Genomic DNA, 27,946 nt, shown 5'->3' with positions numbered 1-27,946 from the left:
TTGCACGTTGACCCTAGTGATTCAACACATGGAATTCAATGGCCCAAACCGCACCAAAGGGTCAAGACGGTTTTAGCGTTAACTCCTTGCAACCGTTTAGACCCAAGGAGATGCATGGTGACCCTTTGGTGTGGTCAGGGCTTAAGGATTAATACAAAGTAAATATCAACATCCTAAAACAGTCCAATACTTGGATAGGGAGGGGGGTGAAATTATGACAGGCAAAATATGACCCCCAGGTAAAAAACACTGTGTTTGAAATAGACACACGCTCTTTCTAAGGTGTGGTTTACAAATGACATGGCCCTAAAGATTAATACAAAAGTAATATAAACAGTAATACTTTAATATCAAAAGTAATATCCCGACGACCTTTACTGCATGTCACTCCCCCATCTCTCTCCCCATTTCCTGTCAGCCATATGTTTGGCAAAATGTTTAGGAGTAATTTAAACATGTTTGTTTGGGTTTGTGTGTGTGTGTGTGTGTGTGTGTGTGTGTGTGTGTGTGTGTGTGTGTGTGTGTGTGTGTGTGTGTGTGTGTGTGTGTGTGTGGTTTTTCTTTATTGTAGCCTACGTCTCTAATTTCTTATTTTGTATCTAAACAGATTATGTACAGTATATAATGTATTGATTTGTGTAGTTGTGTCTGAACAGATAAACATTTTGATCTAAAGTTCTAAACAGATGTGTAGCTAGTCAGTTTAAATAGCCTACCCAGTACCCACTCATAACGTCATAAGCAACACTTTGGCGCCACCTAGTGTCAAGATGCCGGCATCTAATGCCAACGTGACGTCATCAACCATGCGCCGCTGCGTGCGCATGCGCGGTAGTCTCCGGCTGACATTTCAAACTGGCTGGCGGTTAACTAGCTGCAAAGACACACGGAAAACAAAGATTAATATATCTACTCATATTACAATATAGTCATATAAAACCTCGCGAAAATGACCAGCACGCTCCAAGGAATCACCCTCAAGGGAAGCGCGGAGTTGTGCGCCGAGTTCTTCTGTAAGTACCGTAGTATTTGTATTTTAAAGTCTAAAGTCTGTTTTTCTTCGTGTGTTGCTTTTCATGTTGCACGGCTTGCACGCGGTTTGGTGACAAAGAATAAACGCGTTGCCTCAATTTATGTCATTTTTACGTCATGTATTTGATTGAAACAGAAACTCGAGTAAAAGTAATATTAATAATTAATGACAATGAATGTCAAAATCTCAAGAAAAGTCATTGTTGTGTAATTTCTAACGTGTTTTCACTAAATGAAATGGTTCTCAACCTTATCTACGTTTTAAAAGCCTCAGTGTCAATTTATATACTGTTAACTCAAGTTTACAGAACCGTACGTGGTCCATTTGGTTCCTAATCACAGTCATTTAATTTGGAACACCTACTAGACCCACCAGCAGTGTCCAGGGTCCTTATTCCTTAATAGCTGGGTTCTAAAGCTCCGTTCACATTGAAGAAGCAGAAGCTAGCTTCTGCTTCTTCGTCCCATGTTATCTCTATGCAGAACAGCTTCTGCGTTTAAAAGCTGGAAACACAGCTTTTTTTTGTTTTTGCGTTTTTTTTTTCTCACCGGACCTCAACTTTAAAGCAGCTTTTAAAAGCTGGAGCTTTAAAAATCTGCGTGTAGCCAATCAGAGCACAGCGTGGTTTGAGGAGGCGGAGTTGAGCTCATTTTACAAAACCGAAAACCCTCTGGAAAGCTGTCCGACCCAATTGTCCGCATTAAAAAATAAACTCTTTGAATATGGGCTGTATATGAAATATGAATGGATATTTGGCAAGACCATAGCATATTTTGTGATAGAAATTAAAGTTTATATGAGAAACAAGTTGTCGAAGCGGTGAAAACAGGTTGTGTTCCGTGTGCCGTCGCGAGTGTCACGTTTCTGGGGACAAGTCATCGTGCATTCACCCCCCCCTCCGGTTCTCATCGAAGCTATGGATGAACTACTGAACTGAACTCTCCAGAACGCTATCCGTCGCTTGTGGACTGTTTGTGGACTAAACAGTGCACGCACACACACACGGTTGATAAATTAGCAGATATAGATAGATAGACAAACAACTAAACAATATTGTGTCGGAGTTTTCCCAAAAACAGCAGCCCGCTGTCAGCGCGTTTCTGTGCCGGTCCTCGTGTGTTTTGCTGGACGTTTCCTCGCACTAAAATTAATTGCCCTTGTCGCGGGACCTCGCCCTGAGCACAGGGAGTTGACCACTGGTGTACGCTCCTCGACACCCAGTCTCAATTTAGGGGGTCCTCCGCGGGCCGGGCCACAGGGTCCAGAAGTCGGTCCACTTTCGCTCGAGGTTTCTCCTCGACGACGGGGTCTGGCCGCAGGTCACCCGAGGCACTATCACCGTGATACAGTGGCGCTAGTAATGTACGTACTACAGGAGTGGGGCCTTGATCATACCTTATATCAGTTGTATGTACCCCCTCTATTTATGCAATATGTTGCCCATGTTTTGTGATTGGTTTGCTGCGTTCTGAATCGATAAACCAATCGCATATAAGATTTATTTGAGGGAATCATTTAAATTGGTCTATTGCGTTCATGTAGGCCTATCGATGAACCTCATACCAAAAGTTGAAAGATAGTAGATAGCCTATATTTATAGATAGATAGAACACGTGTGTGTGTGTGTGTGTGTGTGTGTGTGTGTGTGTGTGTGAGATATTGAGCACCGTGGACGGTGGAGGAGCCGACACGGGACTCACTTGCGAGCCAGTTCTCTCTCAGTGCCCCTGCAGTAATTACCCCCTCCCGGTTCCCACCGAGGTGAACAACTGAACCCCGTAGCTGTCTCTGACCGTGGACTAAACACACACACGGTTTATAAATGAGCATATATATATAATATATATAGTCTATAGACAAAGAACTAAAGTCCAGAGTCCCCAGCGCGTCGTATGCACCGCGTGTGTGTGTGTGCGCGAGAGAGATCAATAATTAATAGCCTTTATTATAAAGGCTATTAATTATTGATCTCTCTATGCACATGCATATCATACAACTGATATAAAGTTTATATCAGTTGTATGATATGCATGTGCACATGTCCGTTGCACTGGACTCCGTTCCGGTGATAATATCACCGTGATATTGATTATTAATTAAGTAATTAAAGTATGCATAGCCTACTACTAGTTGGCACAATGTTTCACATCATCTGCTAATTAAAAGCAAACTTTAAATGTGCTGATGCTGTAGTCAGTGTAAACGGTGAGGGTCCGTGGGGGTGGTGGAGGAGCGGTCTGACTCTAGGCTACTGCCACATATAGCCAGCCGAGGTCAGTCAGTGACAGACAGACAGCGCCGAGATGGGGGCTCCCTTCCACGGGAGACTTGGGACTGAATGTCCGGAAATCGCACGTAAACATAAGCTGTTTTAATTGCTTTTACGACGTGCTGGATATATACAATTGTATTTCTACGGTATGCTCTTTCTAAATCAACATTAACATTACATACAGAGCCGCCATTTAAAAAAATGCCCGGAGGGTTTCGCTCGTGGCCAGCTGGGGGAGAGGAGAGCGGAGTGGGGGGGAGACATGAGCGCTGAAGACGGGGAGGATTGAGATCCGGTCCGTTCGGTTATTTACAAACAAGTTTACCAATATTATATTATTTATTCATCCATACATAGGTTATGATGTAACTAAATATATAAGTATGTCTCCTCTACAGTCGCTATTTTACATTTTAGACTTTCAAATGCGCATCTGCTCAAACTGCCTGTCTCTCGTCTCAAAGCCAGACAGCCAGTCCAGGCAGCTTGAGTGACAGGTACCTTGTACACGCCCACTTTCTCAAAAAAAAGCTGCGTCTTTCTGAGTTCTGCTTCTGCTTTTTAAAGCAGCTTCTTCAATGTGAACGGAGCTTAAGGGGGTCTTTAGCTAAATTAATGCATTCAATAAAGTTTAAAACTAGAACATGTACAAGACTGTCTTATTTTAATCAATCAGTGTTATGTCTAGCCTGAAGCTCCGTTCACATTGAAGAAGCAGAAGCTAGCTTCTGCTTCTTCGTCCCATGTTATCTCTATGCTGAACAGCTTCTGCGTTTAAAAGCTGGAAGAATAGCTTTTTTTTGTTTTTGCTTTTTTTTTTTCTCACCGGACCTTAACTTTAAAGCAGCTTTTAAAAGCTGGAGCTTTAAAAATCTGCGTGTAGCCAATCAGAGCACAGCGTGGTTTGAGGAGGCGGAGTTGAGCTCATTTTACAAAACCGAAAACCCTCTGGAAAGCTGTCCGACCCAATTGTCCGCATTAAAAAATAAACTTTTTGAATATGGGCTGTATATGAAATATGAATGGATATTTGGCAAGACCATAGCATATTTTGTGATAGAAATTAAAGTTTATATGAGAAACAAGTTGTCGAAGCGGTGAAAACAGGTTGTGTTCCGTGTGCCGTCGCGAGTGTCACGTTTCTGGGGACAAGTCATCGTGCATTCACCCCCCCCTCCGGTTCTCATCGAAGCTATGGATGGACTACGGAACTGAACTCTCCAGAACGCTATCCGTCGCTGACGCTGATTGTGGACTAAACAGTGCACACACACACGGTTGATAAATGTGCAGATATAGATAGATAGACAAACAACTAAACAATATACCGTAGTTGTGTCGGAGTTTTCCCCAAAACCTTCCCCGAGAAGAGCCCGCTCTCAGCGCGTTTCTGTGCCGGTCCTCGTGTGTGCTCGGAGACGATTTGCGGGACGTTTCATCGCACTAAAATTAATTGCCCTTGTCGCGGGACCTCGCCCTGAGCACAGGGGGTTGATCACTGGTTTACGCTCCTCGACACCCAGTCTCAACTTAGGGGGTCCTCCGCGGGCCGGGCCACAGGGTCCAGAACTCGGTCCACTTTCGCTCGAGGGGAAAGCTCGAGGTTTCTCCTCGACGACGGGGTCTGGCCGCAGGTCACCCGAGGCACTATCACCGTGGCGCTGTACCACATACTCCTGTAGTAATGTACTACAGGAGTGGGGCCTTGATCATACCTTTAAAAAATAATTAATAGCCTTTATATCAGTTGTATGTACCCCCTCTATTTATGCAATATGTTGCCCATGTTTTGTGATTGGTTTGCTGCGTTCTGAATCGATAAACCAATCGCATATAAGATTTATTTGAGGGAATCATTTCAATTGGTCTATTGCGTTCATGTAGGCCTATCGATGAACCAAAAGTTGAAAGATAGTAGATACTAGCCTATATTTATAGATAGATAGAACACGTGTGTGTGTGTGTGTGTGTGTGTGTGTGTGTGTGATATTGAGCACCGTGGAGGAGCCGACACGGGGCTCACTTGCGAGCCAGTTCTCTCTCAGTGCCCCTGCAGTAATTACCCCCTCCCGGTTCCCACCGAGGTGAACAACTGAACCCCGTAGCTGTCTCTGACCGTGGACTAAACACACACACGGTTTATAAATGAGCATATATATATATATATATAGTCTATAGACAAAGAACTAAAGTCCAGAGTCCCCAGCGCGTCGTATGCACCGCGTGTGTGACTGTGTGTGTGCGCGAGAGAGATCAATAATTAATAGCCTTTATTATAAAGGCTATTAATTATTGATCTCTCTATGCACATGCATATCATACAACTGATATAAAGTTTATATCAGTTGTATGATATGCATGTGCACAGGTCCGTTGCACTGGACTCCGTTCCGGTGATAATATCACCGTGATATTGATTATTAATTAAGTAATTAAAGTATGCATAGCCTACTACTAGTTGGCACAATGTTTCACATCATCTGCTAATTAAAAGCAAACTTTAAATGTAATGATGCTGTAGTGTAAACGGTGAGGGTCCGTGCCGTGGGGGTGGTGGAGGAGCGGTCTGACTCTATACTGCCACATATAGCCAGCCGAGGTCAGTGACAGACAGACAGCGCCGAGATGGGGGCTCCCTTCCACGGGAGACTTGGGACTGAATGTCCGGAAATCGCACGTAAACATAAGCTGTTTTAATTGCTTTTACGACGTGCTGGATATATACAATTGTATTTCTACGGTATGCTCTTTCTAAATCAACATTAACATTACATACAGAGCCGCCATTTAAAAAAATGCCCGGAGGGTTTCGCTCGTGGCCTGGGGGAGACGAGAGCGGAGTGGGGGGGGAGACATGAGCGCTGAAGACGGGGAGGATTGAGATCCCGTCCGTTCGGTTATTTACAAACAAGTTTACCAAGATTATATTCTTTATTCATCCATACATAGGTTATGATGTAACTAAATATATAAGTATGTCTCCTCTACAGTCGCTATTTTACATTTTAGACTTTCAAATGCGCATCTGCTCAAACTGCCTGTCTCTCGTCTCAAAGCCAGACAGCCAGTCCAGGCAGCTTGAGTGACAGGTACCTTGTACACGCCCACTTTCTCAAAAAAAAGCTGCGTCTTTCTGAGTTCTGCTTCTGCTTTTTAAAGCAGCTTCTTCAATGTGAACGGAGCTTAAGGGGGTCTTTAGCTAAATTAATGCATTCAATAAAGTTTAAAACTAGAACATGTACAAGACTGTCTTATTTTAATCAATCAGTGTTATGTCTAGCCTGAAGCTCCGTTCACATTGAAGAAGCAGAAGCTAGCTTCTGCTTCTTCGTCCCATGTTATCTCTATGCTGAACAGCTTCTGCGTTTAAAAGCTGGAAGAATAGCTTTTTTTTGTTTTTGCTTTTTTTTTTTCTCACCGGACCTTAACTTTAAAGCAGCTTTTAAAAGCTGGAGCTTTAAAAATCTGCGTGTAGCCAATCAGAGCACAGCGTGGTTTGAGGAGGCGGAGTTGAGCTCATTTTACAAAACCGAAAACCCTCTGGAAAGCTGTCCGACCCAATTGTCCGCATTAAAAAATAAACTTTTTGAATATGGGCTGTATATGAAATATGAATGGATATTTGGCAAGACCATAGCATATTTTGTGATAGAAATTAAAGTTTATATGAGAAACAAGTTGTCGAAGCGGTGAAAACAGGTTGTGTTCCGTGTGCCGTCGCGAGTGTCACGTTTCTGGGGACAAGTCATCGTGCATTCACCCCCCCCTCCGGTTCTCATCGAAGCTATGGATGGACTACGGAACTGAACTCTCCAGAACGCTATCCGTCGCTGACGCTGATTGTGGACTAAACAGTGCACACACACACGGTTGATAAATGTGCAGATATAGATAGATAGACAAACAACTAAACAATATACCGTAGTTGTGTCGGAGTTTTCCCCAAAACCTTCCCCGAGAAGAGCCCGCTCTCAGCGCGTTTCTGTGCCGGTCCTCGTGTGTGCTCGGAGACGATTTGCGGGACGTTTCATCGCACTAAAATTAATTGCCCTTGTCGCGGGACCTCGCCCTGAGCACAGGGGGTTGATCACTGGTTTACGCTCCTCGACACCCAGTCTCAACTTAGGGGGTCCTCCGCGGGCCGGGCCACAGGGTCCAGAACTCGGTCCACTTTCGCTCGAGGGGAAAGCTCGAGGTTTCTCCTCGACGACGGGGTCTGGCCGCAGGTCACCCGAGGCACTATCACCGTGGCGCTGTACCACATACTCCTGTAGTAATGTACTACAGGAGTGGGGCCTTGATCATACCTTTAAAAAATAATTAATAGCCTTTATATCAGTTGTATGTACCCCCTCTATTTATGCAATATGTTGCCCATGTTTTGTGATTGGTTTGCTGCGTTCTGAATCGATAAACCAATCGCATATAAGATTTATTTGAGGGAATCATTTCAATTGGTCTATTGCGTTCATGTAGGCCTATCGATGAACCAAAAGTTGAAAGATAGTAGATACTAGCCTATATTTATAGATAGATAGAACACGTGTGTGTGTGTGTGTGTGTGTGTGTGTGTGTGTGATATTGAGCACCGTGGAGGAGCCGACACGGGGCTCACTTGCGAGCCAGTTCTCTCTCAGTGCCCCTGCAGTAATTACCCCCTCCCGGTTCCCACCGAGGTGAACAACTGAACCCCGTAGCTGTCTCTGACCGTGGACTAAACACACACACGGTTTATAAATGAGCATATATATATATATATATAGTCTATAGACAAAGAACTAAAGTCCAGAGTCCCCAGCGCGTCGTATGCACCGCGTGTGTGACTGTGTGTGTGCGCGAGAGAGATCAATAATTAATAGCCTTTATTATAAAGGCTATTAATTATTGATCTCTCTATGCACATGCATATCATACAACTGATATAAAGTTTATATCAGTTGTATGATATGCATGTGCACAGGTCCGTTGCACTGGACTCCGTTCCGGTGATAATATCACCGTGATATTGATTATTAATTAAGTAATTAAAGTATGCATAGCCTACTACTAGTTGGCACAATGTTTCACATCATCTGCTAATTAAAAGCAAACTTTAAATGTAATGATGCTGTAGTGTAAACGGTGAGGGTCCGTGCCGTGGGGGTGGTGGAGGAGCGGTCTGACTCTATACTGCCACATATAGCCAGCCGAGGTCAGTGACAGACAGACAGCGCCGAGATGGGGGCTCCCTTCCACGGGAGACTTGGGACTGAATGTCCGGAAATCGCACGTAAACATAAGCTGTTTTAATTGCTTTTACGACGTGCTGGATATATACAATTGTATTTCTACGGTATGCTCTTTCTAAATCAACATTAACATTACATACAGAGCCGCCATTTAAAAAAATGCCCGGAGGGTTTCGCTCGTGGCCTGGGGGAGACGAGAGCGGAGTGGGGGGGGAGACATGAGCGCTGAAGACGGGGAGGATTGAGATCCCGTCCGTTCGGTTATTTACAAACAAGTTTACCAAGATTATATTCTTTATTCATCCATACATAGGTTATGATGTAACTAAATATATCATTATTTCTCCTCTACAGTCGCTATTTTACGTTTTAGACTTTCAAATGCGCATCTGCTCAAACTGCCCGTCTCTCGTCTCAAAGCCAGACAGCCAGTCCAGGCAGCTTGAGTGACAGGTACCTTGTACACGCCCACTTTCTCAAAAAAAAGCTGCGTCTTTTAGATTTCTGCTTCTGCTTTTTAAAGCAGCTTCTTCAATGTGAACGGAGCTGCCCCTCTCGGAACCCTCCATAAAGCTTTTATGAAATTTGGATGATCGCTTTATGTAGGGTTCCTCGACATTACAAAATTTTCTAATGCAATTGTTGGAACGCGGATATAAACAAACTCCTCGTTTAGTCTGTCTGCGCGGTATTACTACATTTTTTCCTGTTATGGTTTCCGAATGTGCGAACTATAAGTACCTATACATACCTCTGAGAATATCTCCTGTGTCGCGGAAGCCGTTAAGTATTTTTAATCCATGTTTGATTAAAAATGTCGCTTTGATTTCCTCTTGTTTATTTACCGTTTATTGTACCGCCTCCCGATGTGCGGTTGGCTTTGCCGGCTAACGTCATAGCTATAGCACCACTAGCTAGCCAGATAGGCGGTACAATGAGGTGTCAATAAACAAGGTAGGAAGAAGCGACATTTTTAATCAAACATAGATTAAAAATACTTAACGGCTTCCGCGGCACAGGAGAATTCGCAGCGGTATTTATAGGTACTTATAGTTCACACATTCAGAATAACTCAAACAAACAGAAGCCCTCAAACGGCGCCGCAACGACGTATCCGACGTATTTATGTTTATTTCTGTTCGGTACCAGGTGGCACCCGACCGTGGAATAGGACCCAATGGGGTAAAGTCTACCAAATGCCAGAACTTTAGTACCATTTGGGTTCTGCTTGTGGGGCTAGTCTAGCCTGGGATCAAGAGTCAAGACTATCAATCAAGTCTGATATTTACTTTTGTATCCTAGATATGTGAATGTCAAAATTGATAAAATACATCTATGATAGCTAGCCTTGATCCAAGTCTATGTTGTCTTATGTCTTTATTAGCTACCCATGACACATCTTGGTCATTCATTTCATTCTCATGTTTTTGTTGCTTCAGACTTTTCATTGACCACAATTTCAAAGAAAGCTATTTAGATTTGTTTAAACATATGCTAGGTTCATTGTTTACCTGGTAGTATTATGCTATGGTTTCAAGTTTCAACCTAATGTACACATTATTTCAATTGTATAGATAGACCACTGGTTTTCAAAGAGTGGTTGGATGCAACGCATTGTGACATTTGTGAGCTGGTAAATGAGACATTCTGCATAAAGAGTACTTTTACTCAAGTACATTTTGAATTCCGGACTTTTCCTTGTAACAGAGTATTTTTTTATATTACAGTATTGATACTTTTACATAAATACATTTTTCTTTTCTCTACCACTGCATCCAACGCCACTGCAGCGTTTGGCATCAACAGCATCCTCTACCAGCGAGGCATCTACCCTCCAGAGACCTTCACCAGGGTCACCCAGTACAACATGAGCCTGCTGCTGACCACCGATCCCAAGCTGAAGAACTACCTCACCAACGTGGTCACACAACTCAAAGGTAAGCGTTAGTTTAGGGCTGCCAGGGGTTGACACTGAGGACTCAGAGGCACTTGCCTGTCAGGCAAGTACAGTACAGGTCATGCCAGAAAAGTACATTTTCCATGATAAGTTAGTTATTGCGAGAGTGAGCTCTAGCTAACACCATCTCCTGGATCGCTGCCCTCCATAGTTTCCTATCTAACATCAGGTTCTTGATCTCTACAGTCTACTACAGTGTTGTTAGCTAAGCTGACGCACCGCAGTGTGTCTACGTAGGTGGTGCGCAGTGCGCTTCTTTCCCCTCCTGGCTTTGCCTTGGGTTCCTTGACGCCCCCGCCCACACTCCCATAGAGTCAATTTACTTGCCTCTAGTTCTGGAGTCCTGCCAGCCTCATCCTTCTCTCTCTGACTTTGCCTGTGACGCGTGGTAGGTCCCCATAGAGGTCCACATTTCTGATGAGGTCCGCCCATGTGACACCTAGTGCCATTTGTAGCATTCTTTCCATGGTAAAATGATAGGTAAAGTCTGCGTGTAGAAAAACAATATGTTAAATCTAATCGACAGAATGCGTGCAACTGCTTGTTGTAAAAAGGTAGCCTATAATATATAAGAATGACTTTAAATATGTGAATTTATCAGACTTACTGAGACTCGTGTTTTTGTTTCTTTGTAATGCACTTGCCCATCGGCCAACCTGAAAGCAAACTCTGCTTGCCCGAATGTTTTATTCACTTGCCACGGGCAGTCGGGCAACTGTTCGTGTGAAACTCTGCGGGCTGTAATCGGTTATTTCACTAGTATCAATTACTTTTTTCGATTAATCATGTAATCGTGCTTTCTTTATGTATTGTAATTATTTTTCAGCCCAACCAACCACTTACCCTTCACATTGCAAGATTGCATTGTCTTGTGACCTTTAAGATCGCCTATTTTCACTAATTTGTTCACTTAGGTCATGTTAATGTCATGACATGATTTAAGGATATTTTATTTATTTAATATCAATGATGCAAAACGATATTATACTATATATCTGATTGACTTTCATCCCACTTAAATGTTATAAAAGATCGGATTCTCCAGATCGGTTGCACCGAGAACATCAGATCAATACATATAATAGCACTGACAGGGGAATATATAAATATACATACAGAGACGTGACTTGCTTCACACAGCTCATCCAAGCACTGCCCTCACTCTTTTTATTTAGAACACAACCAAATAATTTTCAGTTGTCAGTACACACTCAATTCAGTGAGTCTAAGGATGAAGGCTATTTGCATCACTGACATTCAACATTAAGTTACAATTAGATAATCAATCAACACCCACACTTGCTCTTACATTGTTGTAAATATTATTTTTCATTCTCCAAACATAAAATCAGCAGGAGTAATTAAACTAAAATTTGTAGCAGGTTTTATCTGCTACCATTTCCTCAGTTGGACAATATTCTTTCACTTCAATTTCTAACACAATGTAACCATGATTCACAGTGGACCTTAGTTCATCTCTGACTGCTAGTCTGCTGCCAAAGCAATTGTAATTTCAGTCATGACATTTCATGTAGCTTTATTCAATGGAGTTGTGTGTTCCTGTCCGTTGCAGAGTGGCTGTTTGAGTGCACGGTGCAGAAGCTGGTGCTGGTGCTCACATGTCTGGAGACAAACGAGGTGCTGGAGAGATGGCAGTTTGACATTGAGTGTGACAAGTCGGCCAAGGAGAGCAGGTAACACAGTAGTGACATCATTCATTGTAGGGTTGATGTTGTCGACTAAAACTATGATGACAAAATGTTTGTCAACTACCTTTTTTCCCTGATGAAAACTGACAAAAGCTATACATAAAAACTAAGCTATGATGACTAAAACTATAACTAAATATATTGTCAATTTCGTCAACAAATCAAAAATAGACTAGAGAATAGGGAGTGACTAGTGGAGAAGAGATAAAGTAGAACTAAAAGACAAGTCATTTTATGTTTGGTTTCATGCTGAAAATAGCAGATCTACAAGAGCTTGTGTGTAAAATCAGGCCTTTTACAATGCCATCAGGCAGTCTTGAGCAGTATGGGCTCCAACTCTCACAGCTAGGTTTTCAATGTAATGGTCCTGGGACCCACAAATGGTTTCTAATTCAAAAAAAGAATGTATGGGCCCCCGATTAAATGGGGACCCCCACATCATGTGGGGACCTCCCTGGGTGCTGACCCACAGGTTGAGAATCACTGTCCTAATGTCAATTCTATATGCACTACTTCTTGCAAAGTAAAAAGAAAAAATACATTCAGAATAGAGGGTACAAAGATAAGTTCATAATTTGAAAAATAAGTAAATTAAACTTCACAGAAGCAGAGACGGATAGGAACTAAAGAACAACAGCCCTATATGGAATGGGAAAGGAGAATGTAGGCCTAACAAAGATATTATTTATTGGTTTAAAAAAAGTAGATGTTTGCTATAGTATTCTTGCTCTGGTGTCTCACCGGAAATAATGCTCTGAAAACAAAGTGTTGTGCGTTGTCAGAGTTCCAGTGTGCGGCTCTCTTTTGTGCATGCAGAAAGAGAGAGGCGGAAGACACGTAATGGAGGAGAGTACGTTTCACGTCGATGTTGCACGGGAATGTCCCGCTTTTTAAGTACTGAATTGGTTCATAACGTAGCAGGATAATGTACTGTATGTGACCCGTGGACGCATACAGAATGGTGGTAGGGTTTGGACAATATGAAAATTCACGTCACAATTATAAAAACTTAAAATGACACTTTTGTTTATCCACTAGAACCCCCAGCATCCATATTCTGGGTGCAACGTTTGCCAAAAATGTGCCGTGAGCTCTGCAATATGATTATTGTGAGGGTTTTTACAGCTTTTTGTCCCGTCACGTCTCACATTTGCCATTGACAATGAAAGGAGAATTTACGCCATATGTGCCTGAAATATGACATAAATTTGTGGCATCACAAACATTAAATGCCATTGACAATGAAAGGAACATTTACGTCACATGTAGACAAGAAAATCGCCTAACCAATCACATCATGGTTTAAAAGATAATAACATAAGTTGACAAATTAATTCACAAGAGCGCACGGGTGTGATTTGTTTTTAAATCACCATAAAAGACATCCCATCCCTACGTGGTCCCCCTAAATTCCGGCCAGCATTTTTCCAGTACAACCCTTATTGAAGGATCCACGACCATGGGACCCTAAACAATGGAACGGGATGTTACTTACGATGTGTGTTGTGACTGAGAACTTGTGACGGATCGGATATTTTATTTTCACTTGGAGAGCACAGCCACACAGTCTTACCGAGACCATTAATACTGTGGCTGTGGACCGTCGAATAAAGCTTGTTTTGACCAGAGACGCAATCTGGGACAAGGAATCCGAGATAAAGGCATTTGCAAGGAACAGAAACGGTGCGAATGGATGTGCGCGGCGATCAAGATGGACCTTTTTGTTTTTCTGTTTACATCATCGACATCTAGAAACCCAGTGTAACCCATGTAAGTAGCATTATGACTCGAGCTATCATAACCACTATAAAGGACCAAAAGACGTAGATCTCTACGCCAATGGCGGCAAATGTGTGTCAGGGACGCAAGGCTAGTAGCATCACTGCTCTCATCACAAGAACTGCTCACCTGTAGGCAGGTTATGTAGTGTGTGTGTGTGTGTGTGTGTGTGTGTGTGTGTGTGTGTGTGTGTCTGTGTGATAACAAGACAGCAGAAAACATTGTCTGTCTTTTCTTTTCCTTAACTGATTATTTGACAAAGTTTGCAATCATGATAAAAACTAGTGTTCATTCATAATGCTTGTCCATCTTAACGGCCATCATTTATCAAATGGAAAACTGTCGGCATTCATCAATCCACCGTCAAATATGTCAGATGATGATGTTTATAAAACCTGTTGTTACTGTAAAGAAACTATTTATCATAGGTCGATTCAATAGCCAGAATGATACGCTCGAGAGTTACCGCAGTGGGGGCAGCCATGTTTGTTGTAGTTTGACGCTGTCGAGTGAAGGGGCTGATGTCCAATCAGACTGACGCCGCCGTAGGCAGAGTCACCAGACCTGAATCACCGGGACATATATCTTTTTTAATGGTTGCGATTCAGGGCTGGAGCCAGGCTAGCATATAGCTTGATTCTAGGCTTAAAATGATTTATTTAAATATTTTTTTGGAAATTAATTGCCTATTTTTTAGTGCAACCACTGCTATGCCCTATGCCAATGTTGTCTTTGTACATGGATTATAGTTTGAAGTTGCTACCACCTTTCTTTTTTTTAAATAAATATTAATTAGAGCATTGTGGTTAGAATGAGATAGACTGGCATACTACTCACCAATACCAGCATTTTAGGCTGTATACAGCTTTTCTAATACTGGCGTCGTTATGGAAACAACTGTACAGTATTGATGCGCTGCCGTAACACGTGTGTGTTTGTTAAAACTCTAAACTTAACGTGCTGAGTGTTGTAACGTGTGCTAAAACTCTACAGTAAACACCATGTGCTGAGTGTTACGTGTGTATTAAAACTCTACAGTAAACACCATGTGCTGAGTGTTGTAATGTGTGTTAAAACTCTACAGTAAACACCATGTGCTGAGTGTTGTAATGTGTGTTAAAACTCTACAGTAAACACCATGTGCTGAGTGTTGTAATGTGTGTTAAAACTCTACAGTAAACACCATGTGCTGTGTGTTATTACGTGTGTGTTAAAACTCTAAACATGGCGTGCTGAGTGTTGTAACTTGTGTGTTGCAGCGCTCCCAGGGACAAGTCTGTCAAGGTCATCCAGGATGAGATCCGCTCTGTCATCAGACAGATCACCGCCACGGTCACCTTCCTCCCCCTGCTGGAGACGGCCTGTAAGTACATCAGGATATATAGAAGTTGTTCCATAATGCAAAGTATGGAAGCACATTCTCGTTAAAGTGACCACATCACCTATTTTCAACCTATATAATTGGTCCTCAGAAATGCTCATGAGATGGCACCATTTCTGCCTACTCTCTCTGTCTCAAGACAGACTCTGTGGACAGTTGAGAAATGTGCCTACCATTGATGTCATCCGTTAGTGAGGACCAATTATATGAAGTTGAAAATGGGTTACATGCTCCTTTTAAGATCTTTTCAGTAAACCCCCCCCGGCCCCCCCCCCCCCCGTGTTTTGACGTGTGTTTTTTAGTTTTAATGCTAGACGGCGCTCTTCGCTAACCTATCCTACTATGAATTTGACTCAAACCAGGAAGCAGGAAATCACGTGATCACAAAAAAAAGTCAATTATATGAAATCACATTACTACTTTCCTTGCCCCCCCCTCCTAAAGGTTCCTTCGACCTCTTGGTCTACACGGACAAGGACCTGGACGTCCCCGCCCAGTGGGAGGAGTCTGGGCCGCAGGTCATCAACAACTCTGAGGAGGTTCGCCTGCGCTCCTTCACCACCACCATCCACAAGGTCAACAGCATGGTGGCCTACAAGAGGACGGACTCTGTCTAGACCCCCTGTGCCCCTTTAATGACCACCCCACTCCACGTAGTCATTGATTCTCAACCCCCCCCCCCCAGACTAGTTTGATATAACTGTGGTCGTTGTCGGGCAGAAACCTTCAGCACCATATTCTAAATGATTGTAGCCTAAATTAACGGCCCAACTCGATCACACTGCCGTGTCATATAAAAGCAGCACATCTACAAGCTTGTCAAGCTTGTTCTTAAATGGAATGCCATCATTCACATTTATTCAAAGTACTTTGTTAAAGCACAAGTACTTATTCATAAAAGTGGGAATGATCTATCTTTACATCCTTACCAGACTAGACCAGTGGTTCTCAAACACTGGGTCTGGCCCCGTTTGTGGGTCGCGGACACATTTCTTTTTTGGGTCCCAATTTGGTTCCATTGTACTACTACAGTCCTGCGTTAAAACCAGTGTAGGGTTCATTTGGAACCACCTTAAGGAACATGAAAGGTCCCTGGGCCACACTTTGAGAACCACTGGGCTAGCATAATGTTGGTTACTGTTGTAACAAGCATGCTCTGATCAAATTCTAATTTGCTCATTGATGGAGCGAACCGGTCTCTGCTGTTCAGTTACTTGCTCACACTGCCGCGTCACATAAAAGCAGCACTACAAGCTTGTCAATCTGCTGCTTTTCCTTTTTTTCCTTTTTTTTTGTGCTTTTCCTTCCTGAAAATTAGTGTGCAATTGGAAACCGTAAGCGTCCATTTGGTTCCATTTGCTCACTCTCCCAAGTTTCAGACATGCAAGGGTCCAGACTCCTTTATGGTCAATGACTATCATGTCATTTTGGCGGGGGACCCTCCCTCCTGAACCCCCCTCGAGGACCCCTGGGTGGTTTTTGAACCCCACATTGAGAACCAGTGATATGACCCCTCCCACTTAGCGCAGACTCCCATTTTAGCCCCCCTCCCCGCCCCATTACCTCTCGACTGTATATATTAATTTGGACACTGTCAAAAATGTAAAGCTGTAGCGCTTGTTACTACCTCTTTGCTTATGTCGTTTTCTCTTCCCATGTCTTCCATCATCTCAACTCAGCCACGTTTCGCTCTTTACTTTTCCCACGTCCCACTTTGGGCGTACCGAGCCGCAGGTTGATGAACCACTGCTCTTCTCACTGAACTGTCCTTTTTATTTCTGTGCTAAAGCAATGTCTCTTCAACTATTCTGATGTAAATACCTTCTTCTCAACGATGGCATTTCTTTGTATTTTGTTGTTTCTTTTTCTTAACCTTTTTTTTGTGTTTTTCTATAAAGTTCCCTGTCTCTGTTGTCACAGATAGTGGTTTATCTGTTATTCTTATATGGAATGCCATATTTACATTTATTCAAAGTACTTTGTTAAATCACAAGCCCGTCATCAATTACTTATTCATAAAAGTGGGAATGATCTATCTTTACATCCTTACCAGACTAGACCAGTGGTTCTCAAACACTGGGTCTGGCCCCGTTTGTGTTCCCAATTTGGTTCCATTGTACTACTACAGTCCTGTTTTAAAACCAGTGTAGGGTGCATTGGGAACCACCTCAAGGAACATGAAAGGTCCCTGGGCCACACGTCCCACTTTGGGCGTACCGAGCCGCAGGTTGATGAACCACTGCTCTACTCACTGAACTGTCCTGTTTGTTTCTGTGCTAAAGCAATGTCTCCTCAACTATTGTGATGTAAATACTTTCTTCTCAACGATGGCATTTCTTTGTATTTTGTTCTTTCTTTTTTTTTGTGTTTTTCTTTTATCAAGTTCCCTGTCTCTGTTGTCATAGCTAGTGGTTTATCTGTTATTCTTATATGGAATGCCATCATTCACATTTATTCAAAGTACTTTGTTAAAGCACAAGTACTTATTCATAAAAGTGGGAATGATCTATCTTTACATCCTTACCAGACTAGACCAGTGGTTCTCAAACACTGGGTCTGGCCCCGTTTGTGGTCCCAATTTGGTTCCATTGTACTACTACAGTCCTGCGTTAAAACCAGTGTAGGGTGCATTGGGAACCACCTCAAGGAACATGAAAGGTCCCTGGGCCACACTTTGAGAACCACTGGGCTAGCATAATGTTCTCTGCTGTTCAGTTATGATGCGAGGAATTAAGACATTAATGTCCACAAATCATGTTTTTTAATTATGGACATGATGAGAGATAGTATACTTTGTATGCAAGTTTTCCAAACATTAAAGCTGAAATTATATTTTGAGAGTATTTAATTTGCGTCTTTCTTGTGATGTATTCACTAGGTTAGGCCACTGTTTCCAACAGTGGGTCGGAAGACTCGGAACCTACCGTTTTTTCTCTTAAATGTTGCCATCTATTGACTATGTCCACAATCTCCACATAGTTTGATAGGCTGGAACTGAGTTGGAACATTTTTTCAGAGTCAGGAAATTATTTTTTGCTTAGACAATAAACCCTGCCCTATATGTACCTATATGAGAACAGGACAACATCACCAAAACTGCACTTCACTGGACACCAGAGGGCAAACGCAAAAGAGGCCGACCCAAGAATACCTGGCGTAGGACAGTGGAGGGAGAGCTGAAGACCCTGCATCACACCTGGGGATCTATAAAGACGCTGGCCCAGGACAGACTGAAGTGGAGATCCTTTGTTGCTGCCCTACATGCCAGCCGGCGTAAAGGGAAGTAAGTAAGTAAGTATATGTACCTGTCCATGTAACTATGCCCATTAAGAGGTTTGGTGATCTTACTACTTCTTAACCCATTCTGAACGGGAACCCCTTTTGGTGTTTTAAGCATTATGTTGATGTAGATGTAGGTTTTTAACTGAAATCTTTGCTTCCGGGGGTGCCTAGAACAACATATTTTCAGATTGGTGTCCGCAGCCAAATTCAGTTCATTCTGGGGGTCCTTGACATGAAAAAGGTTGAGCACCACTGACACAGAAAACTTTTAGGATTTAGAAGCCATTTAAATCGGCTTGCAGTTAAGTATAGATTTTAACTGGTTAAACTGAAGTGATATTGAATTGATACATATTGTCAAAGCATTCCGAGGCACCCCTGGACATGCTTCAAGTCCTTTACCAGCTGCATGCACACATTTAAGACCATTTGAGTTTCATGAATAAAAGACACAGTGGCACATCTTTTTATTTGTAGTATTATCTATGAATCAGTTATGTATGATTTATTTTTTGTTTTAATTTTTAGCATGAATCTTTATCTAAGGCCTCATAAAACTTGTCATTCATGCCTGGCTTGCATTCTCAATGCCGATTTAGGTGTTTTTACGTGTTTTTGCCACAAGGTGGCACTGTTTCATTCACTGTTTTCAGCAACTTCAGAAGCGTGCAGTAGACCTGTGTGGACTACACACCACTGTTTACTCAAACATCCAAATATCTTTTAGGTTTTTTTAAGGGCCACTCCTATGCCCAGCTTTGTGTGTCTGTATCATGGAATGTGATGATTTGATTGGCTGAGCATGGAATATGATGATGTAAGGTGATTAGAGCATCCCTCACTTCACACCAGTGTTAGTCAAAGTTGTACGATTAGTCACACACGTTACCACAGTGAAATCTCTTGGAGCGGTGAGCCGCAGCGTGCGCCACGCTCGGGAATCATTCGTTCATTTAACTCCCAGTCCAACCGTTGATGCTGAGTGTCAAGCAGGGAGGCATTGGGTCCCGTTTTTACAGTCTTTGGTATGACCCGGCCGGGGATCGAACCCCCGACCTCCCAGTTTCAGAGCGGACACTCTAACCACAAGGCCACTGTCTGGTTAGAGGACACTGCATGGCTGTCCTATATACAGCTTTTGTCCCCACACGTCTCAATATTTGCCATTGACAATGAAAGGAGAAATTAGGTCAAATGTCCGTTGTTCATGAGATGATGTATGATTATAAGAGCGCCCCTCACTTCACGCGGGTGTGATTTTTACACACACACACACACACACACACACACACACACACACACAGAGACACAAATAGCAGATCTACAACAAGCTCACAATGCGACACATTATGAGCTTATAGATCTGCTATTTTGTGAAGAATAATGTGGATACTGGGGGTTCAAGTGGCTACACAGTAAGCAGAGAAAAGTGCACAATAAGAGAAAGAAGCATTCCCCACTCTCGAACCCAGTGGACAGTTTTATCATTGATGTCATGCACTCAAAGCATAGATTTACTAGATCCAGACTATGGTGAAGAAGACGCAGCATATTTTAAGAAGGTGATTCTCAAAATGGGGTGGCGGGTTCCAGGGGGTCCCCAACAAAATGAGTTAACATGGCATAAAAAATGGTTTAACCACTTTAACCCAATATATTGGCTATTTGAAAATAGCCAATCTACAATGATTCATCACATTGTGAGCATGTAGATCTGCTATTTTCATAATAATATTGAAAGAGATTATTATAATTCCATGTTGTGTGTTGCCGTTTGTTTCAGTGGATGAGATCATTTTTATTTAAAGGGAAAGGTGCAGATAATATAGATAACGTATGTCATTCAAATGCCAGATTCTGGTGTAATTGCCATAGGAGCCTGTGCAAATCGACATTGATAGGGCATGCATGGCTACCGTTTGTGTGTGTTGTGGTGACGTCAGTCAGGAGGTCATCATTGATAAGGTGTTAAGGATGCTCTTAGGCATCGGCTTCGTCTGAGGACCACCGATTGACAAACGCAGCGACAGATTGATGGTTAGAGACAGGACGTGAGTCAGAGTGAGGTGAGTGGGGCGGAAACACAAAGATGGCGGGGCGGAAAATGAAAATATCGAAATTACCAGCAGCTGAGCTGTCACTGACCAACTGTGCCTACGTGAGTAAGAGGGAGCCACCATTAGAACAACACATCACGGTGCGCAACAAGACCCAGAAGTTTGTCTTCACCGTGAAGACGCACGCCAGTATCGAACCAGGTTGCATCGCCTTCGGCTTCTCACAGAGGAAATGGGCAAACCTGATGATTGGCGACGTTGTCGACGTGGCCAACTACAAGTTTGATACGTCCAAGCAGTGTGTGGTCAAAATGACGATGGAGATTGACTTCTTTCAGAAGAAGAACGTGGACAGAACTAAGTACTACGATTCTGACAAGATCTCGGCTGATTTCACAAAGCACTTCAAAGATCAGGCCTTCAGCGTCGGCCAGCTGTTAGTTTTTTCCTTCGGTGATAAGCAGTTTGAATTAATCATAAAGGACATGGCGGTCCAGGATCCCACCGTCCTCAAGGACGTGAACACCCCTGGCCTTCTGAAGGTTGGCACTAGCCAGGTGTTTTTGGAGAAGACAGAGGGATCATTGCTAAAATTGGTTGGAAAGCCCGGTACGAATGTACGAGAACCTACGCCCGGGGAACCTCCTCGTCCGTCGGCGGTCCAACAGTCCCTCATCAGCCCAGAGTGGAACTTTGAACAGATGGGCATCGGAGGCCTCGACAAGGAGTTCACTGTCATCTTCCGCAGAGCCTTTGCCTCCAGAGTCTTCCCTCCGGACATAGTGGAACACCTGGGCTGTAAGCATATAAAGGGGATTCTGTTGTATGGCCCGCCAGGCTGCGGTAAGACCCTGATGGCACGGCAGATAGGCAAGATGCTCCACACCCACGAACCAAAGATTGTAAACGGCCCGGAGATCCTCAACAAGTATGTGGGAGAGTCCGAGGCCAACATCAGGAAACTGTTTGCAGACGCAGAGGCTGAGCAGAAGGAACTGGGCGTCAATAGTGGCCTTCATATCATAATCTTCGACGAGATTGACGCCATCTGCAAGCAGCGCGGCACCACGGCCGGCAGCACCGGGGTCCACGACGCCGTGGTAAACCAGCTCCTGTCTAAGATAGACGGAGTGGAACAGCTCAACAACATCCTGGTGATCGGAATGACCAACCGACTCGACCTGATAGACGAGGCCCTGCTGAGACCCGGTCGAATGGAGGTGAAGATGGAGATCGGCCTGCCAGACGAGAAGGGCCGCATCCAGATCCTGAACATCCACACGACCAAGATGCGCACGCACAACCTGCTGGCGGGAGACGTGAACATCGAGGAGCTGGCCGTGGAGACCAAGAACTTCAGCGGCGCCGAGCTGGAGGGCCTGGTCCGGGCCGCCCAGTCCACGGCCATGAACAGACACATCAAGGCGGGGGCAACGGTGGAGGTGGACATGGTGACGGCGGAGAACATGAAAGTGGACAGAAATGACTTCATGTCTTCGCTAAAACACGACCTCAAACCAGCGTTCGGTACGGACCAGGAAGAGTGTGCCACTTACATTATGAACGGCATCATCAAGTGGGGCCTCCCGGTGTCTGCGGCGCTGGAGAACGGCATGCTGCTGGTTCAGCAGACAAAGGCCAGCACCTCAACGCCGCTCGTCTCCGTGCTGCTGGAGGGTCCCGCCAACAGCGGGAAAACGTCCCTGGCCGCCAAGATCGCCGAAGACTCGCAGTTCCCTTTCATCAAGATCTGCTCCCCGGGCAAGATGGTGGGCCACTCAGAGTTCGACAAGTGTCAGGCCCTCAAGAAGGCGTTCGAGGACGCTTACAAGTCTCAGCTGAGCTGCGTCGTGGTGGACGACATCGAGCGCCTGCTGGACTACGTGCCGATCGGCCCGCGCTTCTCCAACCACGTGCTGCAGGCCCTCCTGGTTCTGCTCAAGAAGCTTCCGCCGAAGGGCCGCAAGCTGCTGATCATCGGCACCACCAGCCGCAAGGACGTCCTGCAGGACATGGAGGTCCTGGACGCCTTCAGCACCACCATCCACATTCCCAACATCTCTCGGGGCGAGCAGCTCATAGAAACCCTGGAGCTGCTGGGCAGCTTCCAAGAGAAGGAGAGGGCCTCCATCGCCACCGCCGTCAAGGGCCAGGGGCTGTGGATCGGCATCAAGAAGCTCCTCATGCTCATCGACATGGCGGCGCAGATGGACGCCGAAAGTAGAGTCACCAAGTTCCTGACCCTGTTGAGAGAGGAAGGAGCGCTGGGTTGCGAGAAGGCGGGGGACCTGGACCCGCGGTGGACCCGCATAGTGAAGAACATGCAGCCTCTCACGAGGTGGCAGAAGCAAGCGAGTGGCTGACGAGTGAGAGGAACATATTCCACACTCTAGTGCTGGCTTTTCTCTCTTTGCCACATGTATCTGATCAACTCAACAAGACCGATATATCGGTCTAGAATCTAGATGATATATCGGCCCTTATTTGTTTGCTTTACATCAGTTTTGGCAATAAGTCAGCTGATGTGTTCTGATTTCCAATCGCTTTCAAACTAACGTCCCTCTTTTGAGCATGTCATTATGAGCGGAAGTCTTCAACATTTTAAATAGTGCTTATGTGGTTAAATTAAATAAAGTTCAGTTTATGTGTTTATTTTTTATCTAAAAGTTGTCTCCTTTTTGTTTATCTAGATCTTATCTATCTATCTATCTATCTATCTATCTATCGATCTTTTAGCTTATCATTGTTGTCGAGCAGGAAACTTTTTTCGTAAATTAATGCCATACTGCAGCGTCACACAAAAGCTGTTTTGAGCTTGTAGATCTTTCCAGTTTCCACCGACAGTCGGTGTATAAGGAAAATGTTCTCAAATAGAGACTTTGATAAAATCTAAGTTGTGCAAATTAATTAGACAATGTTGCTTATGGAAAGGTTAAAATGTACTTTAGATAGCATGGTATTTAGACAGAATACCAGGTTTATTGTTGACCTGGCATCCTATATTGTATATAGTTTCAATGTACAGATTATTTAGTTTTGAGGGGCGCTAACCCCTCCTATGCCCAGCTTTGTGTGTTTGTGTGTACCCCGTAGCGATGATTTGATTGGCTGAGCAATGTGTGTATAGAAAAGTGAGGATTGTGATTGGCCCGAATGTAGTAATACATTATGTAGTAATTGATGTTGTAAGAAGAGTGCCCCTCCCTTCACACGGGTGTGATTTTTTGATATTATACTGCTTAGACTGATAGGTTCTTTGTTTACCCTATATACATAACTGAGGCACTACACTGTCTCCGTGTTTACCTTGCTTATTGTAAGTCGCTCTGGATAAAGCGTCTGAGAAATTCCAATTGTAACTGTACTGGGTCCATTTGAGAATTACCGTACTAAAGAATGTCTTGTGCAATCTGACAGTAGGCCACGGATGTCAATTCTTGAATATTTTATGGCATGGCACATGGAAAAGTGTTCCATTTGTCTAATCTAGCGAACCAACATCTAATTTCTCGTGCACGCTGCCAGTGGGCCAAGGAAGTTAAGTGCATATTGCCGTTTCATATCTGAATTCATCACCATATACTGTATGCTAGGGTAAAGTAACTGAGAGTGCTTTATCATTCATATCAGAAAGTGTGGGTGTGGAAGAAGTGTCCTTGCAGAGCCATTGCAGAGCCATGAGGCCCATAGTGCAGGAGCCTATCTCCTTTTTCTGTAGCGTGAGGCAGCTTGATGTACAAGTACACCCCCTGGCCTGGACATGACGTTAGTATGTCTCAGGGTCTTACCCCCAATCCAACCCTTGATGCTGAGTGTCAAGCAGGGAGGCATTGGGTCCCCATTTTTACAGTCTTTGGTATGACCCGGCCAGGGATTGAACCCGACCTCCCAGTCTCAGGGCGGACACTCTAACCACAACGCCACTGAGCTGGTGTGTGGGTGTGGAAAGGCTAAGGCAATGTGTGTAATGCTAACGTTTTTTGTTAGAGATGGTGAATTGCTGCCTCTAAAGTAGTGAGGATTAAAGTTAGAACAACAAATATAGGACATATAAAAGGATTAACCGTTATAGCCCTTTGGGCTTGTTTTTCTGTAAAGTTGCTTGTAAATATTGGTAGTTGCAGGTTGTTTTTTGGGGCTTGTTTCTAAAATGTAGTTGCTTATTTTGGTATTGCTTCCTAATATCAGTGGTGGAAAGTACATTTACTTAAGTACTGTACTTAAGTACACTTTTGAGGTATTTGTACTTGAGTATTTCCAATTTCCAACGTACTCCACAGTCTCCACTTCATACATCTCAGAGGCAAATATTTTACAATTTACTCCACTGCATTTATTTGAAAACTATAGTTGTTACTTTGATTATTTTTACAAAACATACATTATAGATTTCAGCCCTATATACATTTCGACCATAAAATAGCCGAACTACAACCCCACAATGTGCCGCGATGTGACAAATTGTGAGCTTGTAGATCTGAATTAATGATATGATCTGCTATGTGTAAAATATATACATTTGAAAACTTGAAATGGGTAGTCTGAGAGTAGGCCTACTTTCTACTTTTGGTACTTTAAGTATATATTTTGATACCAAGACTTTTATACTGTTACTTAAGTATATTTTTAATTCCGGACTTTTACCTGTAACGGAGTGGTTCTACATTGCAGTATTGATATACTTGTACTTAAGTAAAACAATTGAGTATTTTTCCACCACTGCCTATAATGTTTAAATCAGTGGTTCTCAAACATTGTCATGTCAAGAAAAAGTAGGTCAGGACTCCGCAGGTAACATGCGGGAGTCTGTCCCCGTAACAATGCGCTAAACCCCTGGGAGGTGGAGCGCCACACCTACTGTAACATCAGCTCCCAGTTCCTCCCTGTTCCCACACGACTTGGCGCACCCAAGCCGTGCTACTCATACGCTGATTTGGCGGTGCCCGGGATCGAACCCATGAACTTGTGGTTCAAAGGCGAGACCTCTAACCGGACACAATTCATGTCAAGGTCTGCCTAAAATTAATGTGTTTGTCCGCGGTCTCCCATCTGGAAATAGTGTGAGTGGACGTGCTGCATGCCATACGCCTACAAGCTGTGGTCACAATTCCACTGCTTGAGAAAGCGGTTGAAAAGCTTATTATAGCCAGCAATTATTTTTCATGTACTGTAATGATCCAAAGTGTGAAATTGACATTGCACTTGATATTCTTGATTGATTAAAACTGCTATAGCCTACTTTTGGCTGTCTCAAACTAACAGATGTTTAAGATATGACAATAATGGAAATACATTTTAATGACATTACTAAACAAGTAAGCATCCCTCTGTTTGCTCTCACAGAAATGAGTAATGGGTGCAGAACCTTCTGTCAGGGGGAGAGGTGTTTGCTGTGGATTTTCTTTTGACCTGACCTGATTTTGTTCTTCCCCACTTCTGCCACGACTCTCCGTAATCCAGCCTCAAACACCACCAGGCAGTCCCTCAAGTGGAACCCCCAAGGGAGAAGACCACGGGACACCTGGCGCAGAGACTTGGAGGCAGATGCAAAAACTATGGGCCACACTTGGGTATAGCTGGAAGTGTTGGCTCAGGATCCAGATGCTTGGAGAACTCCTGTCGACGGCCTATACCCCAGAAGGGGTAATAGGCGTAAGTAAGTAAGTAACTTCTGCCACGAGAGACACCGCCTAAAGCGTGTGAGTTGCCTGTGGACTGGAGCGTACGAGGTTCGTTGAGCTGACTAGGCCCCGCTCGGAATATAGTACTGTAAATCCTCGTGTGACACATACTTAAAGTCGGCGGCAGCAGCCTCTCTTGGCGTCCGTAAGCTTAACAACCATTGTCTCAAAACTCAAAAGAGTATTTTCCGAGCATTTGTGTCACATAGACAGTACATTAATGGGCGGGTAATTGCATTTGCATAGAGTAGAGACCTCCCAAAAGGATCCTATTTGAACTGCACTGTTGTGTGTGTGTGTGTGTGTGTGTGTGTGTGTGTGTGTGTGTGTGTGTGTGTGTGTGTGTGTGTGTGTGTGTGTGTGTAAACTGTGTTGTTTGTCGTGGCTGGGCCAGACTTTACCCTGCAGCGTGGAGGAACTATGTCCCTGTTCCTCTGGCCCTCGGCATGATGGGTAAACACAGTCGGGTGGGCGTGGGAGACAGATGTCTCTTAATTAAGAGGATTAAAGACATACATCTAGTGTGGCTTTACTGAATTGTCTATGTTTGGGGGGATTTAAAATTTTAAACTCTACAATCCGTGAGCGTTATTATGTCATATTCTCCTCGCCCAACGAGAAGCAATTGACTGCTATATGATGTTTTGATCTCTGAACAACAATGGACGCAACTTGTTTCCCATGTGTGTCGTCGGCATCAACTAAATGTATTGATATTGTCGACGTAATTTATCCAACAGATTTAAACGTCTCAATGGAAGCATGGGAAGACCATCTCCAACCACTGCACATCATGTAAGTAAGTAGCCTTGCCGAGCCATGGGGCCCATAGGGAAGGAGCCTATCTCCTGTTTCTGTAGCGTGAGGCAGCTTGATGTACAATTACACCCCCTGGACATGACGCTAGTATGTCGCAATCCAACCCTTGATGCTGAGTGTCAAGCAGGGAGGCACTGGGTCCCATTTTGGTCCCATTTGGTCCCATTTTGGTCCCATAGTCTTTCGTATGACCCGGCCGGGGATCGAACCCCGACCTCCCAGTCTCAGGGCGGACACTCTAACCACAAGGCCACTGAGCTGGGACACATCATGTCCTAAGTGATATTAATTCATTTACTCTACTATAGGCCATTTTCTGGTTCCATTGTTCCAGACCCCATTCATTTTATAGAGATTTCCAAAAATATTTATCAGTTATTTCAAGCCTAAAATCAAGTCATCCAGGATCCTGGGGAGTCATGACCATAAAACACACAGAGAGAGAGAGAGAGAGAGAGAGAGAGAGAGAGAGAGAGAGAGAGAGAGATAAACGGATCAGTGGTGGAATCTGTAGTAGCCTACTGTATTTCCAACTGTCAATCATTTCTACTCCACTACATCTCAGAGGCAATTATTGCACTTTAGCTACATAGTTATTTTCTAGATTTTTATTATTATTCCAAAACATAGATCTTTGAATATATATTCTTTCACAGTGAACTGTCACATTATCAGTCTGTTGTATACTTTTATTATGTAGTCTTGTCCTAGTGTTTCCTGTTTTCCCTAGTTACTGTTCTGCCTGTCT

General features: G+C 43.7%; 2 protein-coding genes and 1 long non-coding RNA gene across 3 annotated transcripts in view; 2 read left to right on the top strand and 1 right to left on the bottom strand.

Moving 5' to 3' along the window:
• The window catches only part of LOC308335551, a 522,414-nt gene that overhangs the window by 289,940 nt on the left and 204,528 nt on the right, over nt 1-27,946 (bottom strand). The window lies entirely within an intron of this gene.
• mad2l1 (MAD2 mitotic arrest deficient-like 1 (yeast)) lies at nt 872-15,977 on the top strand. Its single transcript, XM_080792142.1, has 5 exons — nt 872-1,013; nt 10,324-10,470; nt 12,064-12,184; nt 15,238-15,341; nt 15,804-15,977. The coding sequence occupies exons 1-5, from the start codon at nt 950-952 to the stop codon at nt 15,974-15,976; spliced, it is 609 nt and encodes a 202-aa protein (XP_080648268.1). The 5' UTR covers nt 872-949; the 3' UTR covers nt 15,977.
• On the top strand, nt 20,731-23,061 carry LOC308335835 (vesicle-fusing ATPase-like; the record flags this gene model as incomplete). The annotated part of the gene is made up of 1 exon (XM_080793053.1): nt 20,731-23,061. The coding sequence occupies one exon, from the start codon at nt 20,731-20,733 to the stop codon at nt 23,059-23,061; it is 2,331 nt and encodes a 776-aa protein (XP_080649179.1).

This window comes from Protomyctophum bolini, assembly GCF_963924005.1.
Source record: "Protomyctophum bolini genome assembly, chromosome: 20".
Classification (NCBI taxonomy): Eukaryota; Metazoa; Chordata; class Actinopteri; order Myctophiformes; family Myctophidae; genus Protomyctophum; species Protomyctophum bolini.
The sequence above is the reverse complement of the archived record's forward strand: the minus strand, read 5'-3'. Positions and strand labels throughout refer to the sequence as shown.

Bases quoted from the DNA above. Each gene is read 5' to 3' on its own strand.
- mad2l1 (XM_080792142.1), top strand. From the start codon at position 950: ATGACCAGCACGCTCCAAGGAATCACCCTCAAGGGAAGCGCGGAGTTG. The intron at 1,014-10,323 runs GTAAGTACCGTA...ACGCCACTGCAG, and splicing joins GTTGTGCGCCGAGTTCTTCT to CGTTTGGCATCAACAGCATC. The intron at 10,471-12,063 runs GTAAGCGTTAGT...TGTCCGTTGCAG, and splicing joins CGTGGTCACACAACTCAAAG to AGTGGCTGTTTGAGTGCACG.